This window comes from Myxocyprinus asiaticus, chromosome 8 (genome assembly GCF_019703515.2).
Source record: "Myxocyprinus asiaticus isolate MX2 ecotype Aquarium Trade chromosome 8, UBuf_Myxa_2, whole genome shotgun sequence".
In the NCBI taxonomy this organism is placed as follows: Eukaryota; Metazoa; Chordata; class Actinopteri; order Cypriniformes; family Catostomidae; genus Myxocyprinus; species Myxocyprinus asiaticus.
In genome coordinates, this window is record NC_059351.1 from 43,591,127 (window position 1) to 43,619,084 (window position 27,958).

Here is a 27,958-nt window from a genome sequence, read left to right on the forward strand (position 1 = left end):
TACTTCAGTCTGTGTTCATTGAATTTATTTAATACACGAGTTTCACAATTTGAGTTGTATTACTGAAATAAATGAACTTTTCCACGACATTCTAATTTATTGAGATGCACCTGTATGTTATCAGATCACCTTCTTATCTTAAACAATGGAAAGAAAGTTTGGCTGGATCTCAACAGTTTGTAGGACACTTTTTATGGTGCAGTTTGAGAGGTCCACTTTTTTCACAACTTCAGAAAATCTGTACAATTCATAAGAGTAGAAATGCCATTTGTCCTGTAGACAGGCAAAAAGAAACTAAAAACAGTTGAGACTCACATTTAAGTATAAAAATTCAGAATACAAAACATTCTAAAATATACTAAACTAGGAAAATAGAAGAAAACATTGATATAAAAAAGAAATATAAACAAATGAAGAAAGTTAGGCAGATCAGTAACAAACTGTACCTCACCTCTGGCTGGTGGATGCATAGCATACACTCTTATATTTAATCAAGCACAAATGCATGCATAAGCATGATGCATCGGCTCATAAACGCAAGTATCCACATGCACACAAACACTGGCATGTTCTTTAGGTCACTACAAGTGGATCATTGTAAAACAGGTCAATTATTGACCTACCATAAAGACTGGCCAAAAACAGGGTTTAAAAAGGACAGTAAAGAACAGTTAACACAAGAGCTAATTTGTATTGTATGTATTCCTTTCTGAAAGTCCCAGTGCGAAGAAAAGGCAGGCAGTTCGTTTTGGTCATCTATTACTAAAATGTCCCTTGGGGATCATTAAACTATCGAAGTGCTTGCCAATTCCCTATATCCAGCTCAATCGTAATTCCTTTGCATAATAACTTTCTTCTGTATCAAAAATGAGCTTATACACTGGTGTTGTAAGCAATTCAGCCATTTTGCTAACTTCAACCACATGCTCTCTCTTTAGAAACATACCAGCAAACGAGAAAGTTTTGCTGTTTGCAGAGCCCAAGACTGCCACATAGCTATCATGTAGTAGGGGCATTTTGTGTGGTATTTAAAAAAAAAAAAAAAACTTACAGCACCTTAAATGCATCCTGTTTATAAACACAAAGTGTACCATCACTTCTTTGCTTAAAGAACTTTTTCTGTACCATGAATATGTGACATTTAAAGGAATAGTTCATCCAAAAATCATTATTTTCTCATCATTTATTCACCCTTACATGCCATCTCAAACTTGTATTACTGTCTTTCTTCTGCAGAACACAAAGATTTTTTTGACCATGCAATACAAGTCAATAGGGTCCAAAACTTTCAAGCTCCAAAAAGGACATAAAGCCAGCATTAAAGTACTCCATTTGACAGTGGTTCAATTAATGTCTTCTGAAGCAATACAATAGCTTAATGAGAGAATTATCATTTTTGGGGTGAACTATTCCTTTAATTATGATCAATAAAAAGAACACTGAAGACCATTGTCTCTCAATGAGTTTACATACAGCATTCAGATCGAAGGAAGAACTGTTAGATGGGGTTCTCAACCAGCTAAAATAAATTCTTCACTTCCTCTAAACTGTTTTTGAATAAGACGATCTAGAATTGATGCTCTATTTTGATAGATCTAAAATCTAAATCTTATCCACACACTATCATCCATACAAAAATGGTACATAAGTACATAATAGTACATAATACATGGAATGATATCATGATATTACTAGTCATAAAACAAACATTTATTAATCCAAACTATACCTCTCAATTGTAGTAAATGGCTTTGGAATGCTTTGGAACCAGGAATCCAGTTGGTGGTACATGATATTACCCACACTTGCAATTGTTTCACACAACTTAGACAAACTCACACTACAACACAGCTTAAGCAAATAAAACATGACATTTCTTTTTTGACCACTATTTTTTCAGTCTTCCTATTTCCCCATTTCTCTACCTCATGAGTCCCCTCCACCTCCCATTCTTGCTTTTCATACAGGTTTCTTTCTTTCCCTCATTCTTTCAAACCTATCTTTCACCTTTAACCACACATTTCTTTAACCAAATATAATTTGTATCTTAGTTGTGTTACTTCATGCCCAAATACCATATTGAGGTTGAGAATGCATACATGTCAAAAGATGACTTGTACCGCTGTGCTCATTTACATAGTCAACTGTACCATTTGATAAAAAAAAAAGAAATTACTTTATTCTCATATTTATTCACTTATACTTCTGTGCTCCAGAAATGAACCCTATTCCAACAGCACAACTCAACAATCTAGTACCCTAATGTCTCTCAAATGCCAATGTTTTTTCTTTTGTTTCCGTTCTCACTGTAGTTGTCCCTCCTCTTCAGTGATGCCCTGGGCTTTAAGCTCTTCCAGTACATTGTCAAGATAGCCAGGATCTGGATAGCCATGTCCAGTTAGATTGGAGCCAAATTCTGTTTTATGGTGGACCTCATTCCAGATGACAGTGTCTGATTCTCCTGTGGTGCTGGAGGTGCCCACTGAGAAGATCAGACGTCGGTCCCACGCCACCAACAACAACCGTAACACCTGAGAACGGCAAAAACATGATTTCATTAGACCTTAAAGGAATTGGTCACCCAAAAATTACAATTCCCTCATCATTTACTCACCCTCATGTCATCCCAGATGTGTAGGACTTTCTTTCTTCTGCAGAACACAAATGAAGATATTTAGAAGAATATCTCCGCTCTGTAGGTCCATACAATGCAAGTGAATGGGTGCCAAAATTTGAAGCTCCAAAAATCACACAAGTCAGCATAAAAGTAATCCATATGACTCCAGTGATTAAATCAATGTCTTCAGAAGTGATGTGATAGGTGTGGTTGAGAAACAGATAAATATTTAAGTCCTTTTTTACTATTTATTCTCCTCCCAGCTCAGTAAATCTCCACATTAACTTTCACTTTCACATTCTTCTTTTGTTTTTGGTGATTCACATTCTTCATGCATATCGCCCCCTACTGGGCACAGTGAAAAATTTCTAGCACAAATTGACTTAATATTGATCTGTTTCTCACCCACACCTATCATATCACTTCTGAAGATATGGATTAAAACAATGGATTCATATGGATTACTTTTATGATGCCTTTATGTGCTTCTTGGAGCGTCAACATTCTTGCATTGTATGGACCTACAGAGCTGAAATATTTTTCTAAAAATCATAATATGTGTCCTGCAGAAGAAAAGTCATACACACCTGGGATGGCATTAGGGTGATGCCAACTGGTCTCTTCGGTACTTTTCTTAAGAGTATATTTAAACAGCTATAAACCTGTGCAATGTTTCTATGGAATATAGTCTCAGAATCTAGCTCTAATCCGACTGGTTGTTTCAACACAACTACCGAGATAGTAGCAAATAAACTAGATATCTTTCAGCAGAACTGTATATTCTGCTTTTTATTCTCTTAACTATACCAGTAAAATGTCTACACTTATTATATGTACTGTTCTTAGAGTCTCTAAACTTTTTCCTCTATTGCTCTGTGTTTTCTGTGCAATGATTTTTGGAGATCAACTCACCAATACTTTTTTTTAATTTTTTTTAATAGTGATTACTTTTAATATGGTGTAAGTTATGCTCCTCAGATAACACCAACCCAAAATAGTAGGACCAATGCAAACTGTGATAGCTCACATTAGATGTTATTCAGACGACTTTTGCCATTTAGTCAAAGGTCTGGCAAGGCGATATTAGATGAAATATGGACTTACCTTACGCCCCTTTTCACTGTCTGGGAGATAGCAGTGACGGGGAAATCCTCTTGCAGTGAAAGGCTTCCCTGGGTTTGGATGCTCAGAGCCCTTGAGACAGGGAGAGGAGATATGCTATTAAATGAAGTAATGATGGTGTGAAAGCCAAGTGTAAATACAACAAAATGTATTGGGGATGGACTGCAATCTGACTGCTTAAACCACACCAGGCTGTACTAGGTCATTCTTGTTAAACAGTCAATCTTCATGTCCCTATTATATCTCATACTTTTTTCCTGACTAACTACTTGGCAGCACCATGATGATTCTGATAGCTGCTGGACTGTTTTCTGCTTCAAGTCTCCATAAGAATTCATGTAAAAACTACCGTAATGAGTGATCCAGATAGAAAACAATGACCATTTTAAGTGTTAGTTGGAGTAAAAATTAGTTCAGGCTTAACTTGTGCAGTTTTTAACTGTCATAACAACTTGAAATGGTTATTGTAATGATACTAATGTAACTAAACTTGGACCTTTGCTTCATGCCATCTTCACTATCGGGTGTGGCACTGACAAATAACGGTCATTACGACTCTAAGGTAAAGTGTCGGCACTATGGAGCCACATGTTTACTATTTGGCAAATTTTTATAAGAATGCTGCAAATGTCCGAAGACATTCTCAGGAGGTGCTTGGAGTTAAGCTACCATAGCTTTATTTCCAAGGAACAGTTTGAGCTTAACATGCATTGTGAACCCAACTTTGCAGGTTCACAAATAATAAAATAATATAAAAACACTGTAAACCTTAAACTGATTTATATTTAAACTATAATTATTATCATGTGTACATTTGTAATTTTCTTTAGATCTTAATTTGTATAAGTAATTTTCCACCTGTTGTTTTACACAGATACTTGCATGAGGGCAAATGAGAGATGGTTAAATATGATTTTTTTTACCACTTTTTTATTTTAACTGCTTTTTCATTTCGTTTGAAGTGCAATTTGAATTTAGAAATATCTCTGGATTAAGTTTTTCGTGTTTCAATAAATGAATTTAATTTTGAAAGCAAAATCAATAAAGCAAAAATATGACATACATCCTCGGCAGTGGGGGCAGGGGGGTTGAAGATGTAATCAGATATCGCAATATTTTTTTACAAAAATATCGTGAACATATTTCTTGCATATTGTCCAGCCCTAGCATAGGTTTCAGCAAAAAGATATAATAAAACCTGCACTCTTTTCTTGGTTTGATCAATCAATATTCACATATTAGCCTCACCAGAATATGTCATCATGGACTGCCACTAGTGCATCTTACTGTATCTGTTTCTTAAACTATATTTAGCTTAATTTTGTTAAATTCTTTAGCAGGATAATATTATTTATTATAGGTTAATATTATTTGGAATATTTGGTGTGTTTTAGGGTCATGTGGGTTGTTTGGTCCTTCAGATGGTGATGATAAAACACAACCAGTAATTTAGAGTCACAGTAGGCAACAGTTAAGGTAAAGTGAATGTGTGCCCCCCTAGTCATTTCAAATGCCCCCTGTGTAATTCATCCTGGTGCCGACACTGCTTTAGGTATTTATTTCCATCCTGTTATCTTGTTTATTTTCTTGCCATTGTGTAAATAATCAAGTTATGTGCCTGACCTCAACCAGAGCATATTTCTGAAAGCCTGGAATACCATTTTATAGAAATACTTGCAACACAGGTATATACATTTTTTACAAGTTACAGAGCCCAAAAGGTGCAACATAACAGAAAATACCTAACGTTTTTCAAGAATGTCCATTTGAAAGAGTGTAACTTTATTCTACGTGGATTAGTCATACCTGTATGCCTGGCGGTATGTTGTAGATGATACGAATGGTTTTGCAGTCTGGGTGTCCTGACAGTGAGTGCGGTATTACATGGTACTCCATCTTACCGGGCGGCTGGCTGCCCGTCTTTACTCCATATATTGTCTTGCATGTGGGACACTGCAGGCTGCCATCTTTGTTGCCATTATTGTACATGGCCACTAAACACTGCAGATGATACAGATGTCCACATTGCGCCAGTCTTCCTACTGACTCTGCACGGGCAACACTCGCCACACCTAGACCCTTATAACCTGAGGGCCTTCCCAGAGCTTCCATACAGATAGTGCAATCCTGAACATATCATATAAAATGTTAATATCACACAACCAATAGCCTTCATGCATAAAGCATTTGAAAATCGCCAAAAAGACAAATGTACAAGACTGTGGCTTAAAGGAATAGCTCACCTAAAAATGAAAATTCTCTCATCATTTACTCACCCTCATGCCATCCCAGATGTGTATGACTTACTTTCTTCAGCAGAACACAAACAAAGATTTTTAGAAAAATAGCGATGTAGGTCCACACAATGCAAGTGAATGGTGACCAGACATTTGTAGCTCCAAAAATCACATAAAGGAAACATAGAAGTAATTCATAGGTTAAATCCATATCTTCAGAAGTGATATAATAGGTGTGGGTGAGAAACAGATCAAAACTGAAGTCCTTTTTTTACTCTAAATCTCCACAATCACTTTTACACCTGAAAGTCACATGTGGTGCCTGTTTAGTTTCACTTTCACATCTGAAAGTGAAAGTGAAGATTTAGAGGAATATTAAAAAAGGAATATTGTGGATAGAGCTAAGGTATATTTCTAAAAATCTTAGTTTCTGTTCTGCTGAAGAAAACCAAACACATCTGCGATGGCATGACGGTGAGTAAACGCAATTTTCATTTTTGGATGAACTCTCTCTTTAACTTCATTAAGAGGGCATGTACTACAGACCTATGAAGCATTGCAAATGATGTAATTGAATTAAACACGATGGAAAAATATAGAACTATTTAAAGTAGCTGATTATAGAAACAATGTATTTTTATTTCATAGCAACATATTCAGTAGTTCAAGAGTGAAGGGAGATGACTCGATTTTGTCATTCACAGTGTGTCATGGGAGTGGGTGGTTGCGGTCAGGCTCGTTTGTCTGTCAACGTGTTTTTCACAGAACAGTATAACCACAGACCCACAATGCTATTTGTACTGTATGTCCTTTGTTGCCAGCTCAGATGTCTCATATGTCTGAAGCCAGTAACAGGATCACACACAAGGTTTTAGATCATTTAGGGAAATAAAGTAATGAGGATGTCTCACTTCTTCAGGTGGGTTCCTGACCTTCTGTAAGTACCTCTTCACCACCTCCTCAGGTGTTTTACCTAGAAATTGATAAATGACAAGCACACATATTATAATATTATAAATGAACATGAATGTGCATATTATTTTATCTGTAAATATATGCCTCTAAGAGATGTACCCAAGGATTCTCACCTTTGCGGGCTTGTTTTTTGGTGGTCTTGCGGCAACAGTGTCCAACACCAGGAATTGGTTTGATGTCACTCTTGCTAACAGGTGGGGGATGCAGAACTAATTTAGGAGGACGAGTCAAACATACAGGTAGTCCTGCTGCACTCATCAGAATTCCAGTAATACCTGTAACACACCATAATGCCTATGTTAAAGAAGCAGAACTCTTGAATAGGGTATTTTCAGTGTGTCACTTTTATTTATAACAATAACTGATGGCATATTAAGAACACCACTTTTATTTTCCTACCAGCTAAAGCAGGATAAACAGGGCTGAAGCCATTAAGGTTCTTCACTGGTACTGTCGGTACCCTAGAGGGGGAAAACAAATCTACATAAGCCAATGGACACACTGACTGTCTTGTAAAATGTCTTTCTATATCTTCAAAATAAAATACACATTGCTTTGATTTACCACACATGAAATGTCTGATCCCAACCAATGCTTAGCACCGGCATACTTACTGTTCAGTTATTATCTATGACCAAAGAGTCAAACCAACAGATTTTTCAATGGATCACTAATTATGAAAATGTTAAAGTGTGCGAATGCAGGCTTTTTTTCATTTTTTAATGGAACCGGTTCTCAAATCCCAACCTTAAACCTATTAAAAGTACTTGAAGTACTTGTTTTTTTTTTTTTGGTTTCTATTTTTTTCCTCCCCTTTTCTCCCCAATTTGGAATGCCTAATTCCCAATGTGCTTTAGGTCCTCGTGGTGGTGTAGTGACTCGCCTCAATCCAGGTGGCGGAGGACGAATCTCAGTTGCCTCTGCGTCTGAGACCATCAATCTTATCATGTGGCTTGTTGAGCACATTACTGCAGAGACATAGCACATGTGGAGGCTTCACGCTATTCTCTGCGGCATCCAGCCATGAGGAGATTACCCCATGTGACTCTATCCACCCTAGCAACCGGGCCAATTTGGTTGCTTAAGAGACCTGGCTGGAGTCACTCAGCACACCCTGGATTTGAACTCGTGACTCCAGGGGTGGTAGTCAGCGTCTTTACTCACTGAGCTACCCAGGCCCCCTGAAGTACTTGTTAAACATATATTGTGCACATAAGCCAATGTTCTTCTTCCAACAGTTATATGACACTTAGTGTTGAAACACTTTCAGTTAAGTATCAAATGACTATTTTGTCATGATAAACAAGTTCCTGATCAAATCAGCAACTTACAACTGAGGAACAAAACAAAGTTTCCAGCTCACAGCAAAATTGCTTGCAAGAAAAAAAAAAAACTTCCTTGTAGCAAGAAAAATGCTGCTAGCATGTTTTCTTGAAACTGTTGTGTCTGTATTTAATGTGTATGATTGTAGTAATATCCTCTTGTCAAAGATGTTTTCTGAGTCTGTCTGTATGTGTGCTTTGAATAAGACCAGTTAAAAACAAAAGTTTAAGATAATGTTAAAGTTTCCAGATGGCAATAGATAAAATATGTTAATCAGTACTAAAACTGTGGGTGAGCTAAAGGTTATCTATTTGCACTAAGCAGGCCAATGAACTAGATGTCACTTTACTTCCCAATGAACAATCAACCATTTACGATAAAACACAATTTGAGGATTGATGTTATTGACGTTCTCACCATATTAGATTTTGATGCTGAATACAGAAGTTGATTAATGATTTGATTACATTTTGGTCTGTTTGTCACACAAAGTGATCGTAAGGCTTCAGAAGACCTGTAAGCTTTTACTGTGGATTTTATGTTTTTGTTTCAGATTCCAGATTCACTATTAACTTTCATTATATGGCAAAAAGACAAAGATTTTGAATTTATTTTTGGAGTGACATTAGGTTAATGACATAATTTTCATTATTAGGTGAACTGTTCCTTTAAGACGCAAGCATCATCGTTCCTGACAAATAAAAGACTATTTTAGAGCCACTATACCTCCTTCATGGACACTTTTGTATATTGTACATATCTTTGGTTCTCAGCTGGTTGGTTGCAACCGATCTATTCTAACAGGGTCACAAGGCAAATGCTAAATACAAATAATAAATTCTACTCAACATAATCATGCAAGGTTAATACAACAAAATAAATACTGTATTAAATAAGAAACGAGGTAATAAATAATACACTTTTAAAAGGGATTTAAAAAAAAAAGTTCCAATACTTTTGGTTGTTTATGTCAAAGGCCATCTGTCCAATCAAATTTTAAAATGTTTTGGTCCATTTTCATTTGTCACTTGGTAGAAGCAAACCAAGAAGAAAACATTGAACAAAATTATGCAATGTAAAATAATATATAACCCAGAATACATTAAATTTGGATTGCAATGAGGATAAATGTGATTTATGCCAACCACAACGTGAATTATTGGCTGCCAAGACTACGAAACCATTGACATTCAAAAGACATTTAACTATAAAGCCTGTTGAGCTTTACAAAGGATTTTAAATGGTAATATTAATACGACTATATTAATACATTTTGATGTTTGATTTTAAGGACATTTTTGTTTACTTTTGCATGATAAACCATTTTGGTTCGGTTTAAAGTCACCACTTGATCTGAGTCCGAAAGCAAATCCAGTCGAGAACCACTGCTGTATATTGCAACATTATTTCTCTTGAATGAGAGTTTTGTAAAAAGACATGCTTCAATGCATGTTTTTCACACGAAAGTGAAAACTGAACAAATTAAGCTGAAGTGGTTAGGTGATAGAAGAAGTACGTTTTGAGTGCTTGTTTAAAATGATGACATGATAGGTTTCTAAAGCATTTTGGCCTATCATAAATACCACATTTGTAGTTTCTATATCGGTGCCTGTTTTGTTGTTTTCCCACTGAAATGTCTGGAGTGTGGGAGGGTGTCTGATATGGGAGGTTAAGATGGGTGTTTGGGTTGGGCTAGCGGGGAAGCTTTTGACCTTTACTGACCCTCGGTCTTGCCACTACAACAACAGACTTGTCTTTTTCTTTTCTCTCAGACACATGCTCAGCAACTGCTGCTCTCTGGATCCAGATGGCTATAAGTCTAAGGCAAAATGTCCTGTTAGAAAGAGCTCCAGCCTAGACTCTCACAATTTAATACTCTTCTGCATGTGAAAGCACACATGAATGTGACATCACCTTGCTTAAACTACAGCTGCTTTAGTATTAGAACTGCTTTAGAACCTAGATTAGGTACAATTTATGTTGATCAAAATATTCACAATGTGTTAACAATGTAATTATAGCTATACATATTTTGTCACATCAAAATTAGCAACACAACATCATGCTGAAACAATATCATGCTGAAATTGCAAGCATAAGTAAGAATAGGTTGAAAATTATAAACTGATCAATCAGTAATATTTTACACTATGCCATCATGTTCCATTTCATTTCTCATAAAACATGTCAAAAGAGATTACACACACATATATATATATGTAATAATTCCTAAATTTTCCTAAAAACTTGAAACATTTAATAAACAGAAAATTCTGACACATGTACAAATACATTACTAAAAATAAAATATATAATTTTTATGGTGGAGCCAGTGAAAATGTTGGCAGGGTCAGTAAATATCTGAACTACTGGCCTGAAAAGTCCACCAAAAAAATCCTTACATTTGAGATCTGTAGATCCACACAATGCAAGTGAATGGTGAACAAAACTTAGAAGCTTCAAAAAGCACATAAAGGCAGCATAAAAGTAATCCATACGACTCCAGTGGTTAAATCCATGTCTTCTGAAGCGATATAATAGGTGTGGGTGAGAAACAGATCAATATTCGAGTCAATTTCTTCTACAAATCTCCACTTTTACAGTCTGATTCTTCTGTTTTTTGGTGATTCGCATTCTTAGTGCATATCGCCACCTACTGGATGGGACTGGTCAAAGGTGGAGATTTATAGCAAAAAGAGAATTTCTGTTTCTCACCCAAACCTATCATATCGCTTCATAAGACATGCATTTAACCATTGGAGTTGTACGGATTACTTTTATGCTGCCTTTGTGCTTTTTTTGGAGCTTCAAAGTTCTGGCTACCGTTCACTTGCATTTTATGGACCTACTGAGCTATTTTTCTAAAAATATTAATTTGTGTTCTGCAGAAGAAAGAAAGTCATACACATCTGGAATTTTCCTTTTTGGGTGAAATATTCCTTTAATTTCTACAACTTCTATTATCAAACTATGCTGACTTTGCAGCCACTTGCTTAATTGTCCACCTCATTTTATTTCATTGCCTTTTTGTCTCTCAGTCTGTTCACAAGCATCACCCACTTTGCCTGAATGGAGGCTGCTCATCCCACCCCATGCTACATACCCCAAACCCCCCTCTCCAAAATACTTGTCAAACGCTTGAGGACAGACTGGGACAAAATCGTTACAACAGTGACTGTGAAAACCTTTTGTTTGTTACCCCAGCTCCTTCTTAACACAGACATACACGCACAAAACCACACAGTCTCTCTTCAGTAAGGCAGCATTGTATTGCTAATGCAGACCAGCCCTTGTCGTGTCAACAAAGGTTGCTGCAGAAACCCAGTGTGACACAAAATCACCACTGAGCTCTGAGGGAAAAGCCTTAGAAACTGCTATAGACATAAAGGCGGTGGAGGGGTAAGGGAGGATGGAGGTGGGGAGGGAGAGTGTGAGACCATTCTGTCCCCAGATGGTCATCAAACGGAGCAGACATGGATGATTTAGCAGTGTGAGAAACAGGAGAAACACTCCCACACAGAAGAAAATAATCTGAACACACAAATATACGAGTGAGCTTGTAGCATTCTCACACATACAGCGGGGTGCAAAAGAGCCCACATTCTAAATCTGAAATTAAACCTAGAAATAAACAGTTTGCAGTGAAAAATGCAAAACCAAGAAAAGTTATGATGTAAAATGAAGAAATATTTCAGATTCTGCACAATTTCTACTATTTCAATTTCAATTTCAGTGCTCACTCCTGCTGCCACCTCGTCTTGAGACTTGTTTTTAGATTTCTTTATTGTTAAGGTTGATGCTACGATCTTGCATTAACACTAGTAGTCATGACCCCTCTGAATCAGTCACTTGTTCTGTTTTGTTAGATCGGTTTGAATCTACAGTACTGTGCAAAAGTGCATTTGAAAAGTAGGTCACTAATCAAATGTAACCAAATTTATGACATTGACCACGTTAATTCATTCGTACAAAAGGTCAGATTTCTTTGCTTTCACTGAACCACACAAGATGCTCTTTGGATTAGAACATTCACACATTCAGTATGGGTGCAAGATGGCGCCAGTGTGGTGGTTGGCATGCCATCGTCCCTGTCCCGTTACCTGTCCTGAGTCTGTTCTTGTTATTCGTGTGTGTGTGGGTTCACAAGGAATTAGTACTTCACTGTCCTATGATCGCCAAGCCCGTCTTAATATACAATCCTCTGTCATGGACTTGTGTGTTAGAAATCCTGGTGAAGAATGATTTTTCTATACCCGCTTTTCTTCACCGTTTACCACGGGTGTGTGCTGTATTCCCGGCTGCTCGCTTTATCGTAAGAGACGCCACAGAAAGCGAGGAAAACGAAGTGGTCTCTTGGTTAAGAGTAAGAGATCTCTGCACACGGCTGGCACAAATACAACATCCTTCTGCGTACTTTGGAGCCCCGATACACCTGTCTGCTGCCCATCCTACCAGATTCAGCATCATCTGCGTGCGCTCCAGTGCAACTGCGAATCATCAGAAAAGGTGCCAATCTCCAAAATCTCTGATCACTGGAATACTCAAAGCCATCAAAAGTGTCACTGGATACTGCTTCGCTACAAGCTGGAAATTCCTATTTTGCCAAGATGGCATTGGTAAACGCAAGAACTCTTTCCAATAAAACATTCATCTTAAATGACTTCTTCAGATCTTATGAACTGGATTTCCTATTTGTAACAGAGACTTGGCTTCATGTTGGTAAGTTGGATCCTCTATCTGAACTCTCTCCAAGTGACTGTGACTTTTTTAGCTCCCCTAGGACTGTGGGGCGAGGTGGGGGGTTGGCTTTAGTTTTTAAAAATAGTTTTAAAGTGGTGATTATTGCCCTCAGAACATTCTAATAGTTTTGAAATGCAATTACTACTAAAGGCTCAGCTGTACAGTCCAGTGCTCTCATTTACAGGCCTCCTAAATATAATAACGACTTCATTCAGGAATTTACTGATTACTTTATCTAGCACTGTGCCTACTATGGACAATCTTATCATTCTTGGTGATTTTAATACTCATGTTTGCTGCCCTTCCAAACCTCTGGTTAGGGAGTTTGCTCAATTTAGTGACTCATTTAATCTCACACAGCATGTTACTGGCTCAACACATGATCATGGTCATACTCTTAATCTTGTTTTATCTTTTGATATTCCTATCTACAATGTTGAAATTACTGAGTTTTGTTTATCTGATCATAAGCCTGTTGTTTTTTGTTACACTACCATGTCCTATTCCAAAATCACATTTCTCTGGGTCATATTCATGCTCTGTAACCTCTGCTACAGCAAGACATTTATCTGAGGCCCTCTCTGGTTCTTCTGTGTTGTGCACTATGAAGCTACTTCATCCAAGTCAAGGCACAAAGGTGATGGTCACTCATTTTATCAATATCTGTACTAGCATTTTAGACTCTATTGCTCCTTTTAAAGCTAGAAATCCTAAACTTAGGACCCAGCCTTGGTTAAACAATAACACATGTGCTCTCGGACAGGAATGTAGGAAAGCAGAGCGTAAATGGTAAAAAGACAGACTGCAAGTGTCTTATGAAATTACCTATCTGCATACCAGCACTCTGTAAAAGATGCAAAAAACAAATATCTTTCTGATATAATCTCTAAAAATCCTCATAATCCAAAAATTATGTTTAACATGATAAATACAGTGCTCACTCCTGCTGCCACCTCTTGTCTTGATGCTTCACCTGAGACTTGTTTTTAGATTTCTTTATTGGTAAGGTTGATGCTTTACAATCTTGCATTAACACTAGTAGTCATGGCCCCTCTGAACCAGTCACTTGTTCTGTTTTGTTTGATCGGTTTGAACCTACAGTACTGGGCAAAAAAAGTTTAGGCACTTGTGAAAAATGTTGCATAGTGAGGATGTCTTCAAAAATAATGCCATAAATAGTTTTCATTTATCAATTAACATCATACAAAGTCCAGTAAACATAAAAAAGCTAAATCAATATTTGGTGTGGCCACCTTTGCCTTTAAAACAGCCCCAATTCACCTAGGTACACCTGGACACTGTTTTTCTTGGTTGTTGGCAGATAGAATGTACCAAGCTTCTTGGAGAATTCACCACAGTTCTTCTATTTAGGCTGTCTCAATTGCTTCTGTCTCTTCATGTAATCCCAGATGGACTCGATGTTCAGTGGGGGGCTCTGTGGGGGCAATGCTATCTCTTGCAGAGTGCCCTGTTCTTCTATTCTAATCTTTTCTATTTGCAAAAGTAATGTTTGGGAGTCTAAAATGTATTTTTCCTATTGACACACTAAAGCTGAAGATATAAATAACAATCTTGAGACAAATGTTTTTGTGAAACACCTTAAGTGCCTAAAACTTTTGCACAGTACTGTACATCTCTCACTGAGTTCTGTTGATGTTATTCCTGCTCAGCTCCTCAGAGAGGTGCTGGACACTGTTGGTTTTAGTGTGTTGGATATTATGAATAGCTCATCATATAATGGCATTGTTCCATCCTGCTTTAAGCAAGCAGTGATCCAGCCACTTCTTAAGAAGCCAAATTTGGATCCTAGCAACCTTAATAATTTCCGGCCCCTTTCTAAACTGCCATTTTTTTTAATCAAAAATCCTGGAGAAAATAGTTTTTTCTTAGCTCTCTTCATTCTTATCTGAAAACAATATTTTAGATCCATTTCAATCTGGTTTTAGAGCTCGTCACAGCACAGAGTCTGCACTATTCAAGGTGACGAATGGTTTACTGCTCACTTTGGATTCTGCTAGACCTGCAATTTTAATGTTGCTCGATCTTAGTGCTGCTTTCAATACAGTTGATCATACTATCCTCTTAGACCGTCTTAGATGTGAAGTCTGTATTAATGGCACAGCCTTAGATAGGTTTACATCTTACCTTTCAGATAGAAGTGAGTGTTAGGAATGGGAATTCTTCCTCTCCCTCTGCACCTTTCGCTTGTGTAACCCACTGTATATAAGAGCTCTTGACAACCAAAAGCAAGATAGACCTTTTTCCACAGACTGTGATGATGCGTTTCCGCCCTATTTAGCAGCGTAAATCTAGCAAACGTTTTTAGATTTGCAATTTTTTTATTATTTAGTGTAAATTTATAACATTATACTTTGTGTAATATGTTTTTTAAAAACAAATTAACACAGATTCGATGAGGTTTCTAATTCAGCTGCTTAGAGAGTGAAAATAAATTTGCCATCTTCTCTCTTCTGATAGCTGTAACCCATCGCTTTCTATATCTTCATTTGGAAAGTTGTGGAAACGTAATACTGGCATTTTTTTCTTTTGATGTTGGAGTAAATGGGTAAGCAAAAATAGATGTGGTCTCCCATTTACTGCTACCAAAGTTTACCCAGCAATTGTTTACTTCCGATTTCCAAAACCCGAAAATGTGTAAAGGGTCCATTGTGGTTTATGTAAAAAAAAAACAGCTCTTCCCATCTACTGTGGGCAGAAGAAGGTAAAATAATGAGAGAAAAAGGTAAAACTCATCTCACCCAGAGGCAATAAGTGCCCGTGACTGTGCAATGGCAATCCTCTGCAAAGCAGGCCGACTAAGGCCTGCTAGACTGGCACGAGGTGGTAGAGGGGCAGCACAGGCAGTAGAGCGTTGAGAGGGCACCGTTGTTGAAGACGACGTCAAAACTGTGGACGATGTGATACTTGACGTGTCAATGAGCATGGCAGTTGGCACCAATGTTGCTGGAGATGTTGAGCTAGCGGTGGAAGAAGGCTGTTGATTGGGTGATGGCAGAGTTGGAGGTGGGGGAACAGGTGGAGGTGGCAGGCGGCTTGAGGAGACTGAGAGCGTGGCAGTGTCTGAAGTAAGAAGCGACAATGACTGAGCAAAAGCTGCTGAATTCTTGTCCTCTTCTGAAGGCAAGCATTTTGAAGCCAGGCCATGTGGAAGTGTGTGAGAATATGAGTTTAAAATAGATGAAGACGGGGTTGAAAGTGTCCCAAAGCTGGATTTATGACTGTTTGGCTTCGTTGTATGAGATTTGCGTCCTAATGTCTGTGATGCAGTGGCATTTGCCTTTACACTCAACACAAGCATGCATTGCTGGCAGGCACATGGCTGTCCAACAGGAGCAAGAGATGACACCGAAAGTGTCCCACTTGGGTAAACCGTACTTCCTTTTCTATTCAGGGTGGAACTAGAAACTCCTACCCCAAGAATTGCCCCAGTTGACTCTGCACCTGATGCAACTCCTCTAGACATGCCTCCAGCTCCCAAGCCATTACCCCAAGCCTGTGAGGTTTTGGGCAGTGGCCCAGACACCAGTGGATAAACCATGTCTGAGCGTCTCTGGATGCGGCACTGTCGCTGTGTTTGCCTGTTAATCTGGGTCATGGTCTGGAAGTCCACAAGGTAGCAAAAGCCCAAGGGTGTCAGGTCCAACCAGGTTTGCTGTTGGTCTCGTGCTGCTTGCAAGGCAATGCTCACCTCCATGTCATAGGCCACCCAGGAACCAGTGTCATTTTCCCACTCCCATATCCAACCCTGTCCTGGTGCTGAGCTAGGGTCAAAGAAACTCCTCCGCACTGGTCTTAACGTACCTGAGGAGGTAAACACAAGGGATATTATATATTATAGAGGGGAGACAGTGAAATAATATCAACCAAGGGTATAAGGCCTAAAACAGCTCCAACTGTGCATTAATAGGCCTAAACAACTGTTGATTTTCCAGGCCCAAAACCTTAAAATTGGCTGAATAAAGTGTTGCAGTGTCATCACAAACAAAGTCTACATGTTACATACTGCATTTGCATTGTTACCGAATACCTCATCACAGAAAACACTTGATTTTTAGAGCAAACTTCTATTTGACCAACGGCAGCCTTAATTCCACTTTTTTAGTGTGACGAGGAGGAGGGCGTGGCCGGGCCGTGAGAATGCATGCCTGACCCTGAATTGTTCTAATCAGCCAGGAGGGGGATAAAGATGAACCGGAGGCGCCAGTTCGAGAGAGACAGACACACGCAGCTGCTGTGTGTGTGTGTGTCTGCGTGTTTAAGTTGATTTCTGTCATTAAAAGTTTCATCGACTGCTCAGCTGGCTCCTGCCGCCTCCTTGCCCATCCTTACCCTTTACACTAAGTTTAAGAAAAACACTACATCAAAGAAACTGGTATTGTAGGGGAGAACAGCAGGATTAATAATTGCACAATCCCAAGCGTTCAGTCCTTATTGTCTGTGAGCCCACCTTAAACCAACTGAATGCCTATTGTTGCACCTATTCATCAGAACAGAAATGAGCTTGCACTCTTCCCATACGTCTGAATCAGCTGGGTTCAGATCGGGATCTGGAGGGGGTGGTGTAGGCATTCTTCAATTCTTCATTCTTCAAAAGCTTAAGCGACCAGGTGAAAACGGGGTCTATTTCTTTTTATTCTGTCTTCAGACACTTCAAAACAAAAATACAATATTTTTAATCTAATGAATGTTGATGTACAATGATGTTGTTGTAAAATTCTGATAAATGCACACCCGTGACCCCAAATTCTGATTATTTTAGTGCTATAAATTGCTACGTTGCTTGGCAACTATAAACAACCTACAGTCAGGGGAAGAATTGCTCATTTATATTGTTAATATTAACAAATGTGTTTATTGAACATCAATGTCTTTAATCATTGCCACTGTTTTATAAAAGCAAAAAGCCATGAGGCTGTGCATTACAGTGATTTTACCACATTTAAGGGGGTTGCCTTTTGCATGCTTCACGTCGGGCCAAGTTCTTCCCAACCACTGATCTGTGGTGAAATCAAGCACAGCCTCTCGTGGCTTATTGCTTTAATTAAATATTGCATGCTGTTCATAAAACTCACATTTTCCAGATGTGTTATGAAACTTAATATGTGAAAGTATAAAGGGTGTTCCAAAAATGAGGTGGAGTAAGGCAGAACCTCAGTGTTCTTTGATCACCCTTTACTGTGTCTAAACACATTTTACTAGTTCCGTGGCTGAATCACGATTATCTCCTCCCGACACTATTGTCCCTTAATTAAATAAGGCCAAGTCCAACCAGGCCTGAATTATTTCTGTAACAGATGAATAAATAACTATCCTCCATGCTTTTTTCCACTTTTTTGTTCTTACCTTCCATGAGTCATGAGTCTCAGCCTCTGTGGAGAGTGATGGAAGGGTTATTGAATGATAGATAGGAGATGAGTTAAGGCTCCAATACACTCACGGTTACGTTCTTCTTTCTTTGATCAAAGCATTCCAAAACCCCGCCCTCCAAAGATAATTTTGAGACCAAAACGGAGCAAAATAGCAGCATTATTTGTTCCTGTGGCTGTCAAATTCAACAGTGGCACAATAGCGCCCTCAACTGACAAACATTATTAATCATAGCCTCAATGATCCGCTTCAAATACAACACTACAAGAACGAGCAAAATGATTGCCAGGTGAAAATCGTCATTGTCCGCGGACACATTTTTGTTTGCCATTTACAAAGCCTACAGCTGTCACAGAGACCGGTGAGGTATCTCAGGACACTTATTTCTTAATATAAGGGAGTAGGAACATTTTTGCATACTTTTCCATGAAAACAATTGCTAACAGCACCTTTAACTAATTAAAATGTGTCACCAATAGCTACTATGAATAGAATACATAATATCAATTTAACAAGTAAGTAATATTTATGCAGTACATAATGTGTAATTTGTCATGTTTACATTCTGCATTCATTGCGCTAATGCTAACATGCTATAAGTGGCCATAATAGGTACATATCTGTTTATAATCTGTTATTTTATTTTATAGTCTTTTGTATAAAAAAAAAAACAAAAAAACGACATGGTCTTGGAAAGGTTTTTTTTTTTTTTTTTTTTGCAAATGTTTCTAATGAGAGCTCAAGCAACACTGGTCCGTGTGCTTTTGCGTCCGTTCTTTTTTACTTTTTAAACTCAAAAATGAAAAATGAAAAATGCGGTTTCTTCTTTATTGGTTTTAACACTGATGAATAGAATAAGCAGATACAAACTCATTTTCTGTTGAAAATGGCTTAATTTTCGTTTTCTTTCATCATTTAAAAAATTATATTACGGCTTGAAAATTTGATATGCACATGTAAGCAGCACTGAAACGCCCCATTTATCAGATTGCTCAACCCGCCCGTCTTCTGTACTGCCTTAATCCTATCAGCCAGAATTAGAGCTGGGATTGCTCTGCAAATTTGTCTCAATTTTCATTAAATATTGTCCCGACCCGAACTACCACTAACTGTAACCTATGCATGCCATATGTATTAGAATCTTGCTGCTTGGAATCATGGTGTTGTTGCCTCTTAATGGACGACGCGTGAGAGATTTCAAGCCACAACACTTGGCCATATGCTGACAGGGAGTTGGTCTATTATATATTATTTTTAGTTTGAATAACATTGTATGATATAATAGTACCTGTGTATTCATGTCCCATTGATAAATGTAATTAAAAAAGGGTTCTGTTGCTTTGGATAAAAGCGAATGCTAAATTAATGTTTAGGCATCATGAACATGGACTGGAGTGGACATAAAATTCTAATAGCTAAGATTCGGAAACAAGGCCTCCTGACTGGTCCGTCAGGACTTGGGACACGGCATGTAAAATCAGGACTGTCCCTGTTATTGGGACGTCTATTCACCCTATCTTCATAAGCGCAATGTTAATTTCTGCAAGCCATAGACTGCTGATAGAGTGTGCTGCCGATGTAATTGCCTCAGCCTGAATGAACATTTAGTAAATATATTATTAAATGTCAGAAATAAGTTAACTTGTGTTAACTCATTAACTCGTGGGGCTTTTATACAAAGTGACGCAACTTTTTTAAATTATATTTATCAATGGGACGCGGCACTACAGTCACTACAAAATCATACTATGTTATTAAAAATAAAAATAATATATAATAGACCAACTCTCAATCAGCATATGGCCAAGTGACGTGGCTTGCGATCTCTCAGGCGTCGTCCATAGAGGCACCTCGCAACAACACCATGATGTGCCAAGCAGCAAGATTGTAATACATATGGCATGCATAGTTTACAGTTAGTGGTGGTTCGGGACATTATTTAATGAAAATTGAGACAAATTTGCAGAGTGATCCCAACTCTAATTCTAGCTGAAGGCAGTAGGATACAGAAGACGGGGCAAGTTGACCAATCAGATGAAAGGGCCGTTTCAGTGCCGCTCACATGTGCATATCAAATATTCAAGGCGTAAATGAATTTTTTAAACACTGAAGGAAAACAAAAATTGAGCCTTTTCCCCCCAATCTCGTTTATTCCTTTTTAAATAGAAAATGAAATGGTTTTATCAGTGTTAAAACCAAAAATTGTTTTTCATTTTTGGGTTAAAAAAGAAAATGGACGCAAAAGTACACGGACCTGCACTCCAGTGCATTCATGTTGACTGATCTTGACTGAGTGAAGAAATCAACCAAGTAACAGATATTGGCATCAAAGGTGGAGTCACCCACCAATGACATGGACTAATGGCAGTAAAAAGGTGTTTTAATAGCGGTACAGAGTTTTCCTGAAAGTTCGCAATCACAAGCTGTTTCGAACCACCGCAATGAACTCAAAAACACCTTTTTGACCAGATTTTGTTCAAAATGACATCACACACTTTCTTCGATTTCGCTAGAAGTATATTTGCACCTTTAGGGAGATCTTAAATAGTAGATGGCTAACTATGATGTTTATCTTATATATATATGCAGTATTTATACTGTATATATATGTTTATCCAGATAAAACTAGGTATTTATGTGCCTCCTATCCACATTGCAGCCACAGCAACAGCAACAGATGGCCATGTCCATTTTCACATGCCAATCACACTGCCTGCATTTCAGTTTGCAAGCTTGTGCTAGTATGTATGTGGGGGTAAAAGGCTGTGCCTCATTAGATCATAAACTGTGACATTGGGTTAAGGATCCCAGGACCTTTTCAGCAACACAAAGCCCTACAGCAGGTGTACAGACACTGTCCATCTGTTCCATTGTTGCTGGCTCTTTGCCTCCATCGAGCACTCCCCCCATTTTTTTCTTTCCCTCTCTCAATCTAACAACATTTTCACTGTCTTTTTCCTCACTCTGTCATATTTCTAAATAAAACTGTAAAAATAAAAGCTGTGATTGCAAAATGTATTTAATAAAAAAATGTCTAAGGTGTCTAATTTTACCACCTGGTATTTTAAAAGATGTGCAATTACAATACCGTTCAAGTTTGGAATCACTAAGACATTTTTGTTCGTGGAAGAAATGAATGCTTCCGTTCACCAAAAACATTAGCAATGTTAAAAAGTATTATTCCTGTTTAAAAAAGCAGTTTATATATATATTTCTATCATTTAAGTCATAACTCCATTCTTCTAGGAAAATAATGTGTCACTTAATCCTTGAGAAATCATTCTAATGTGCTAATTTGGTCCTCAAGAAATATTTATTTTCGTTAGAACAGTTGAACATGGTTGTGTTATACTGTATAATGACTTTTGGACATCTTTTCAAGTACTGAGTACACTTGCATTTCCTGCAAGTCATTTTGCACTTCTAAGTCAAATTTTGGTTTGAAAAATGGCCGAAAAGAAACACATTTCTCATTAAACACATAAGTCATTAGTCTACTGGGCTTTTAAGAGAGGAAAGCTTTCCTATGAACTACAGACAAACTGGATCTGACCAGGACAGAGAGAGAAGTGGACAGACTAGAGTCACAACAACAAGACACATACATCAAAGTCTCTAGTTTGAGAAACAGACAACTCATAGGTCCTAAACTGGTAGCGTCAATGACCAGTACATTACAAATACCAGCTTCATCAGCAAAAGTGAACAGTTATGTGTTATGTGGACTTAATTAGGCCTACTGGTTTTTTAATAGACATGTGGTTTAAAATGCAAATTAAGTTTCTTTGTAAGTTAATAATCTGAAGAATTCTAAATGTCATAAATAATAAAAATACAAAAAAAAGGGCGGTTCACTTTTAAAAATGCTTACAGTATTGTTTATTTGTCCACTAGTAAAAATCAAATAGAATTGTCCGGTAAGAAATCTGACTGGCATGTAAATATTTTTATCTACCAGCCACCTTGGCAGTTAGGCTAAAAATTACATTTCAGACCCTGTGTTTGCATGGGTGTTTTTGGGATGGAGCAATATACTTGCAGACAAATTCACTAAATTGTCAGCATGAAAGCAGTTAAAGAGACCATATTATGCTCATTTACAGGTTCAGAATTTTTTTTTTTTTATGGGTCTACTAGAATAGGTTTACATGCTTTAATGTTCAAAAAACACATTATTATTCTCATACTGTACATTGCTGCAGCACCTCTATTCACCCTCTGTCTGAAATGCTCTGTTTTAGCTCCTGTCTCTTTAAAGCCCCCCTTTCCGAAAGCCTAGTCTGCTCCGATTGGTCAGCTGGCCCAGTCTGTTGTGATTGGTCAACCGCTTAGAGCATGTGTCGGAAATGTAACACCCCTTACCATAACCAAGTTTCAGCTTAAAGTAGCCCTTAGGTGGGTATTATGCAAATTAGTTACATAGTGACATAGCTAAGTCATGGAAGTAATGGCAGGACTGCAAACCAGGCATTTCAGGCAGTTCAGGAGCAGTGTTTTCTGTGAGACAGAGTAACTCCCTTTGATGTGGACATTGTGCTTTGTAACTTTGCAGACCTTTTACATGCACAAACAGCTATTACACACTAAAGGAAAGGTAAAATCCCAAAAAGCATAATAGGGCCTCTTTCAACAAATCTCAACATTCCCTCTACTCTTCAGCCTAACCATGTGAGAGTCATTGGATAAGGAGAAACACAATCCATTCCTGTGTGTGTATGTGTGTTATACTAATCTCCTGCCTCAATGGAAAACAGTAACTGACAGCACCCCCAGGGGCCCAGAGTTGACGAAAAGACACAGCCTGTTGCACAATCACAACCACTCCCCTGTTCTTTCCTCCTCTATCAATCTTTATAGTTTCAGTCTATCATTTGGAAGTATGTTTGTTTCTGCTTTATGGAACTTCACAATCCAAGTGTGTCTAAGTAACTTTGCAGGATCCTAGGGCAAGTCTTGACAGATCAACTAAGGTTGCTAATGTCCCTTACCTCATTGTCAGTAACAGAAATTTGAGTTGGAAGTTTTGCAATGAACATGACTTGAGAAAAGTTGGCATAACCTTAATCACATGGTCCAGGGTTTCAGAACACTGTGCATGTATAAAGATAATTTTTGAGAGGTGTCTGGTTGTATATCTGCATACTGTGTATCTGTGTACTGTGTGTAACATCTTTGTGCACAATATCTACACCGAAGCACTTTATCCACAAGGGAGCAAGGTTATGATTGTAAATTAAAATGAAAACTAAATGTACGAAAACATTTTTGCAAATTGAATTTTTTTAAATAAATAAATAAATAAATAAATAACAACATAATTGGGAAAAACTGAAATTAAAATAAATTTTCATGGCTGTGAAACTAACTTAAATAAAATATAAATTATCCTGAATAATACTTCGTTTTTGTTGCGGTATGATTTTAAACCTTTACACTTGCCATTATGGTAACAAGAAGATGCCACTGGACAGTGATAATAGACAGCCTACTAACGTCATTGCATTACCAACAGAGTGGGAATCACTACTATCATGGAGAGAAGCAAAGCAGATAGAAAACGTGCTAGTCGTATCGGGGACTTTTTTAAATTATGACACCTTGGCTTCTGTAACAGAGGGCTTAAACTACATTGATTGGATTATGTTGATTCTGAGTACTCTGACACTGATGCTGACGAGGAGGTGGGTAAGGATTATAAAACACACTATGTATTCTATTTTCTCTGACTAGTCAAAGACTTATTTATGTATGTAAATAAATAAACGTATAAATGATTTACGTAAAATAAATTGCACTTTTTTAGTATTGGGTTTATTAGGGGGTTAAATATAATTTAAGCTCTGTTAACAGCATGTGTGATTGACATAATTCCTGTCCATGAAGTTTGATCCATGTAAACAGTAGGACTGGTTATTGCCAGCCACCTCACGATACAATATTTATCGTGATACACGTCATGACTTGATATATCACAGTACAACACAAAATCATGATTCGATCACAATTATAATGTCCATTTTTACATACAGTATGAAAGAAATTGTCTTTCAGCTAATGCTGTAATTAATTATTCAGGGGACCTTCTAAATTGGTAAGTTATGGAAACATTAATCTTACAAATCTAATTTTATTAACAGTTTTTCATCTTTTTGCTCACATTTTAGCTTCTTATAAATATAGCCAATGAAGTCCATGTGTTCCATTGATAAAGATGCATTTATTACATTGCATATATATATATATATATATATATATATATATATATATATATATATATATATATATATTACATGTGTTTTGTTAACATACATCATTTTTACTGTTTACATGTATTTACATTGATTTGCAGAACAAGTCCTAAAACGGTACTGTCTCTTTAAGACCAGAGGCAGGGACTTTGACAGAATTGTTTGTTTTGGTCAAATGGTTTATTTACAGCATCCATGCTACAAGTGATTAGAATTAAATGCTTCCTTTATTGTTTTTTATCAATAATTGACTGTAAAACACAGAAAGGGTATTAAAAGAGACATTAAAGAAAAATGGATTGTGTGGATCTCGTCTTTGGACACATTAAACAGAAAGAGTCAAACGAAATGTTTTAAAACGCAGTGAAAGGATCTCAGTGCTAAACTTCTTCACCACTACACTACATAATCACTATCTCTGACTGCAGTGGGAAACACCGCTTTCAGAGTTTGCCCTTATTTAGAAGACCTGCTTCATTATTGAAATGCTGGACATGATACAAATACACAAATAGTTGAATATACATATTGATACATGGATGATGGATCTAAAATACTGATACAATTTCATGAGAAAAAGCAACGCAATATATAGATATTTGATCATATCAACGCAGCCCTAGTAAACTTTAGTTATGAGAGTGTCATACTGTTAATGACATGCTAACAAAGATTTAAATTAATATTTTTAGTTATTAATTAATATTATTATTAACAAATTGGACATTGGGTAGCTCAGCTATATGACCCACATTACACAAATGACTGTTTTCTCCATTTATCCCTTAATACAAATACTAAAACTAAAATAAATACTAAATGTGCCTTAAAACTAAAACTAAGTGGAGCTTCATAACTTTTCAACATTCAGCTCATGTTCACTAGAGCATAATAAAATCAGGGCTCTGGGTGGACTGAGTCTGGGGGGACTCAGTTCCGGTTCAAACTCGTACAAATTTGGGGGGGGGATGACAAGGATTTCTATCTTTTATCCACTAAATAGGCTACTAAAGCTAGTCAAGTTCCACACAAAAACTCTGTCATGGATCAGGCTCCGTGTACGATTGTCAGAGATTTCTAGACTGACAGAGAGTCCAGCAGATCCTGCACATTGTAGCTTTAATTTTGGCAGAATTACATATAGGTTATTAACTGCAGGCAGAGATTCTGTTGAATGAAAGGTGTTTGTTTTGTGCCCCACATCATTTATGAATGTTGTTCATTTGAAGAGCCCCTGCCAAATAAATTAATACAATGTTCAACTCAGCCTTTCCACCACTGAATTACATGTCTTTTTCTCTACACTCTACACATTTGCTTTGTCCAGACAAAACAATGGCCGCATTGGTGGACAATTGAAGTACTTCAATGTCACTCTTTGACCATCATGTTCCATTTAAACGTATGCTACAAGTCTAACTCAAATGTAGATGCTTACACACTGCAAGAGTATGTTAACAGCGCATTAGCTTTCCAAAGATACTGATAAAACATTTGATTTTACAAAACGTCCTATGGATTTATGTACATCCTCATAAATCAGAGCCACCTGTGCTTAAATATTGCATATATCTGCCACCTAATATTTAAACTCTGTGTGCTCTGCCATCTTTAAAACGCACTCACTGCATGCTGCACTGAGAATACACCTTACCTGTGTCTTGTCTGAACTGATGCATGGAATGCAGATCGACGATGTAGGGGGACAGGCGGCTGTCAGCTTGGCCTAGAACGACGCTGCCGCCGCGGGGATCTCTTCGTATCACCTCCTCTATGTGGTGAGACACGACCGGGCTGTACGGCCGCCAGCGCCCGTGCTCGTTGAGCCATTCCCAAACGACCACGGCGGAGGCCAGTAACGTCGCATCCCTACAAGTAAACATGCAACAAGAAATCACTGATCTATCGGACTTATGTGAAGGCAGAATGACAGTTTTGCAAATGAGAGCACTGTCTGTACCATTGCAATGACTGGAATGCAAAACACCGGTAGTCAAACAAGAATGTGCTCTGAGTGTAAAACCCTTGTAAATACTTATTCCCAGCACATAACAGTCTAAAAATATCAGCGGTGTACTCACATTTATTTAGGGAAAGCTAACGCGAAAGATCGCGGCATTAGGGAAGAAATCTTCGTATCGTTTCCATGGCTGTGCGCAAGAAATCGCAACAACTCCCAATAGATAAACAGTCAACGGACGAATATTTATTCTTCCTTGTTATCCACACCGGCGTTTGCGTTGATTAGGTCTGTGCTTCTTCGCCCTCTGCGTAATAAGTTATTCCGACACAAGTTCTGATTTATCGAAAAGCATGTAGGCTTCAAGTAATTGTGCCGAGTTCGGGGATTCGCGCGTAGTTTGGTGTACGGCGCTTTGAGTAAAGAAAGTGACACCCAACACCACCCAACATCACAGACGAGGAGTAGCACATCACAGAGGACAAAAACCTGTTTGGTTGGTCATGTTTTTTCATGTAGTTTAGAGGCGAGTAACCAATATAAAGGTGATGGCAAACAATGAATTAAAGTTATCCAAAAATGACATAAAGGACAAACTGGTCCTATTTCAGTCTGTCTTTGCCTAAATTAACAAGTATAAAATCTACTGACGGCACTGAAACCTCAATTTATTCGTTTTTATACTGTTAAATAGGTTAAGGTGTTGTGAGGGCCTCTTATAATGCTAGCAAAGATGATTTTCTTTGTAAATAATAGGCTAATGTGCATTTATAGAGAAGGTCAAGTGGACTATGCTCACTTGTTGAACTTGTTGAAAGTTCAAGTTCATTGATAAAAGCAAAAAAGAGGCCAGTCATAGTGGTATGAATTTGACAAAAAAATGTTTTACTTTTACTATTGTCAGATTTTCTGAATCCTCCCTTGTTCAATTTACTCAAAAATGTATATAAACAGGGGCCTGGGTAGCTCAGCAAGTGAAGACACCAACTACCACACCTGGAGTCGCATGTTCAAATCCAGGGTGTGCTGAGTGACTCCTGTCAGGCTTCCTAAGCAACCAATTGGCCTGGTTGTTAGGGTGGGTAGAGTCACATTGGGTTAACCTCCTCATGGTCACTATAATGTGGTTCTTGCTCTAGGTGGGGTGTGTGGTGAGTTGTGCATGTATGCCACAGAGAATAGTGTGAACCTCTACATGCACTAGGTCTCTGCAGTAACATGCTCAACATGCCATGTGATAAGATGAGTGGACTGACTGTCTCAGAAGTGGAGGCAACTGAGATTTGTCCTCCACTGCATGGATTGAGGCAAGTCACTATGCCACCAGAAGGACCTAGAGTGAATTGGG

At 37.8% G+C, this 27,958-nt stretch overlaps 1 protein-coding gene across 1 annotated transcript; it reads right to left on the reverse strand.

Moving 5' to 3' along the window:
- Positions 1-27,027, reverse strand: LOC127444878 (E3 ubiquitin-protein ligase DTX4-like). The gene is made up of 9 exons (XM_051704489.1): positions 26,732-27,027; positions 26,305-26,519; positions 15,774-16,836; positions 7,351-7,412; positions 7,065-7,226; positions 6,888-6,949; positions 5,546-5,866; positions 3,722-3,811; positions 1-2,531 (listed from the first exon to the last, which is right to left on the reverse strand). Coding segments are annotated over exons 1-9 (2,205 nt in total). The 5' UTR covers positions 26,734-27,027; the 3' UTR covers positions 1-2,303.
- Between the last annotated feature and the right edge of the window lie 931 nt (positions 27,028-27,958).

Excerpts from the sequence above, each read along its gene's own strand:
- LOC127444878 (XM_051704489.1), bottom strand. Across the intron at positions 7,227-7,350 it reads TGTTTATCCTGCTTTAGCTG|GTATTACTGGAATTCTGATG; the intron begins GTAGGAAAATAA and ends GGTGTGTTACAG. Across the intron at positions 6,950-7,064 it reads CAAAAAACAAGCCCGCAAAG|GTAAAACACCTGAGGAGGTG; the intron begins GTGAGAATCCTT and ends ATCAATTTCTAG.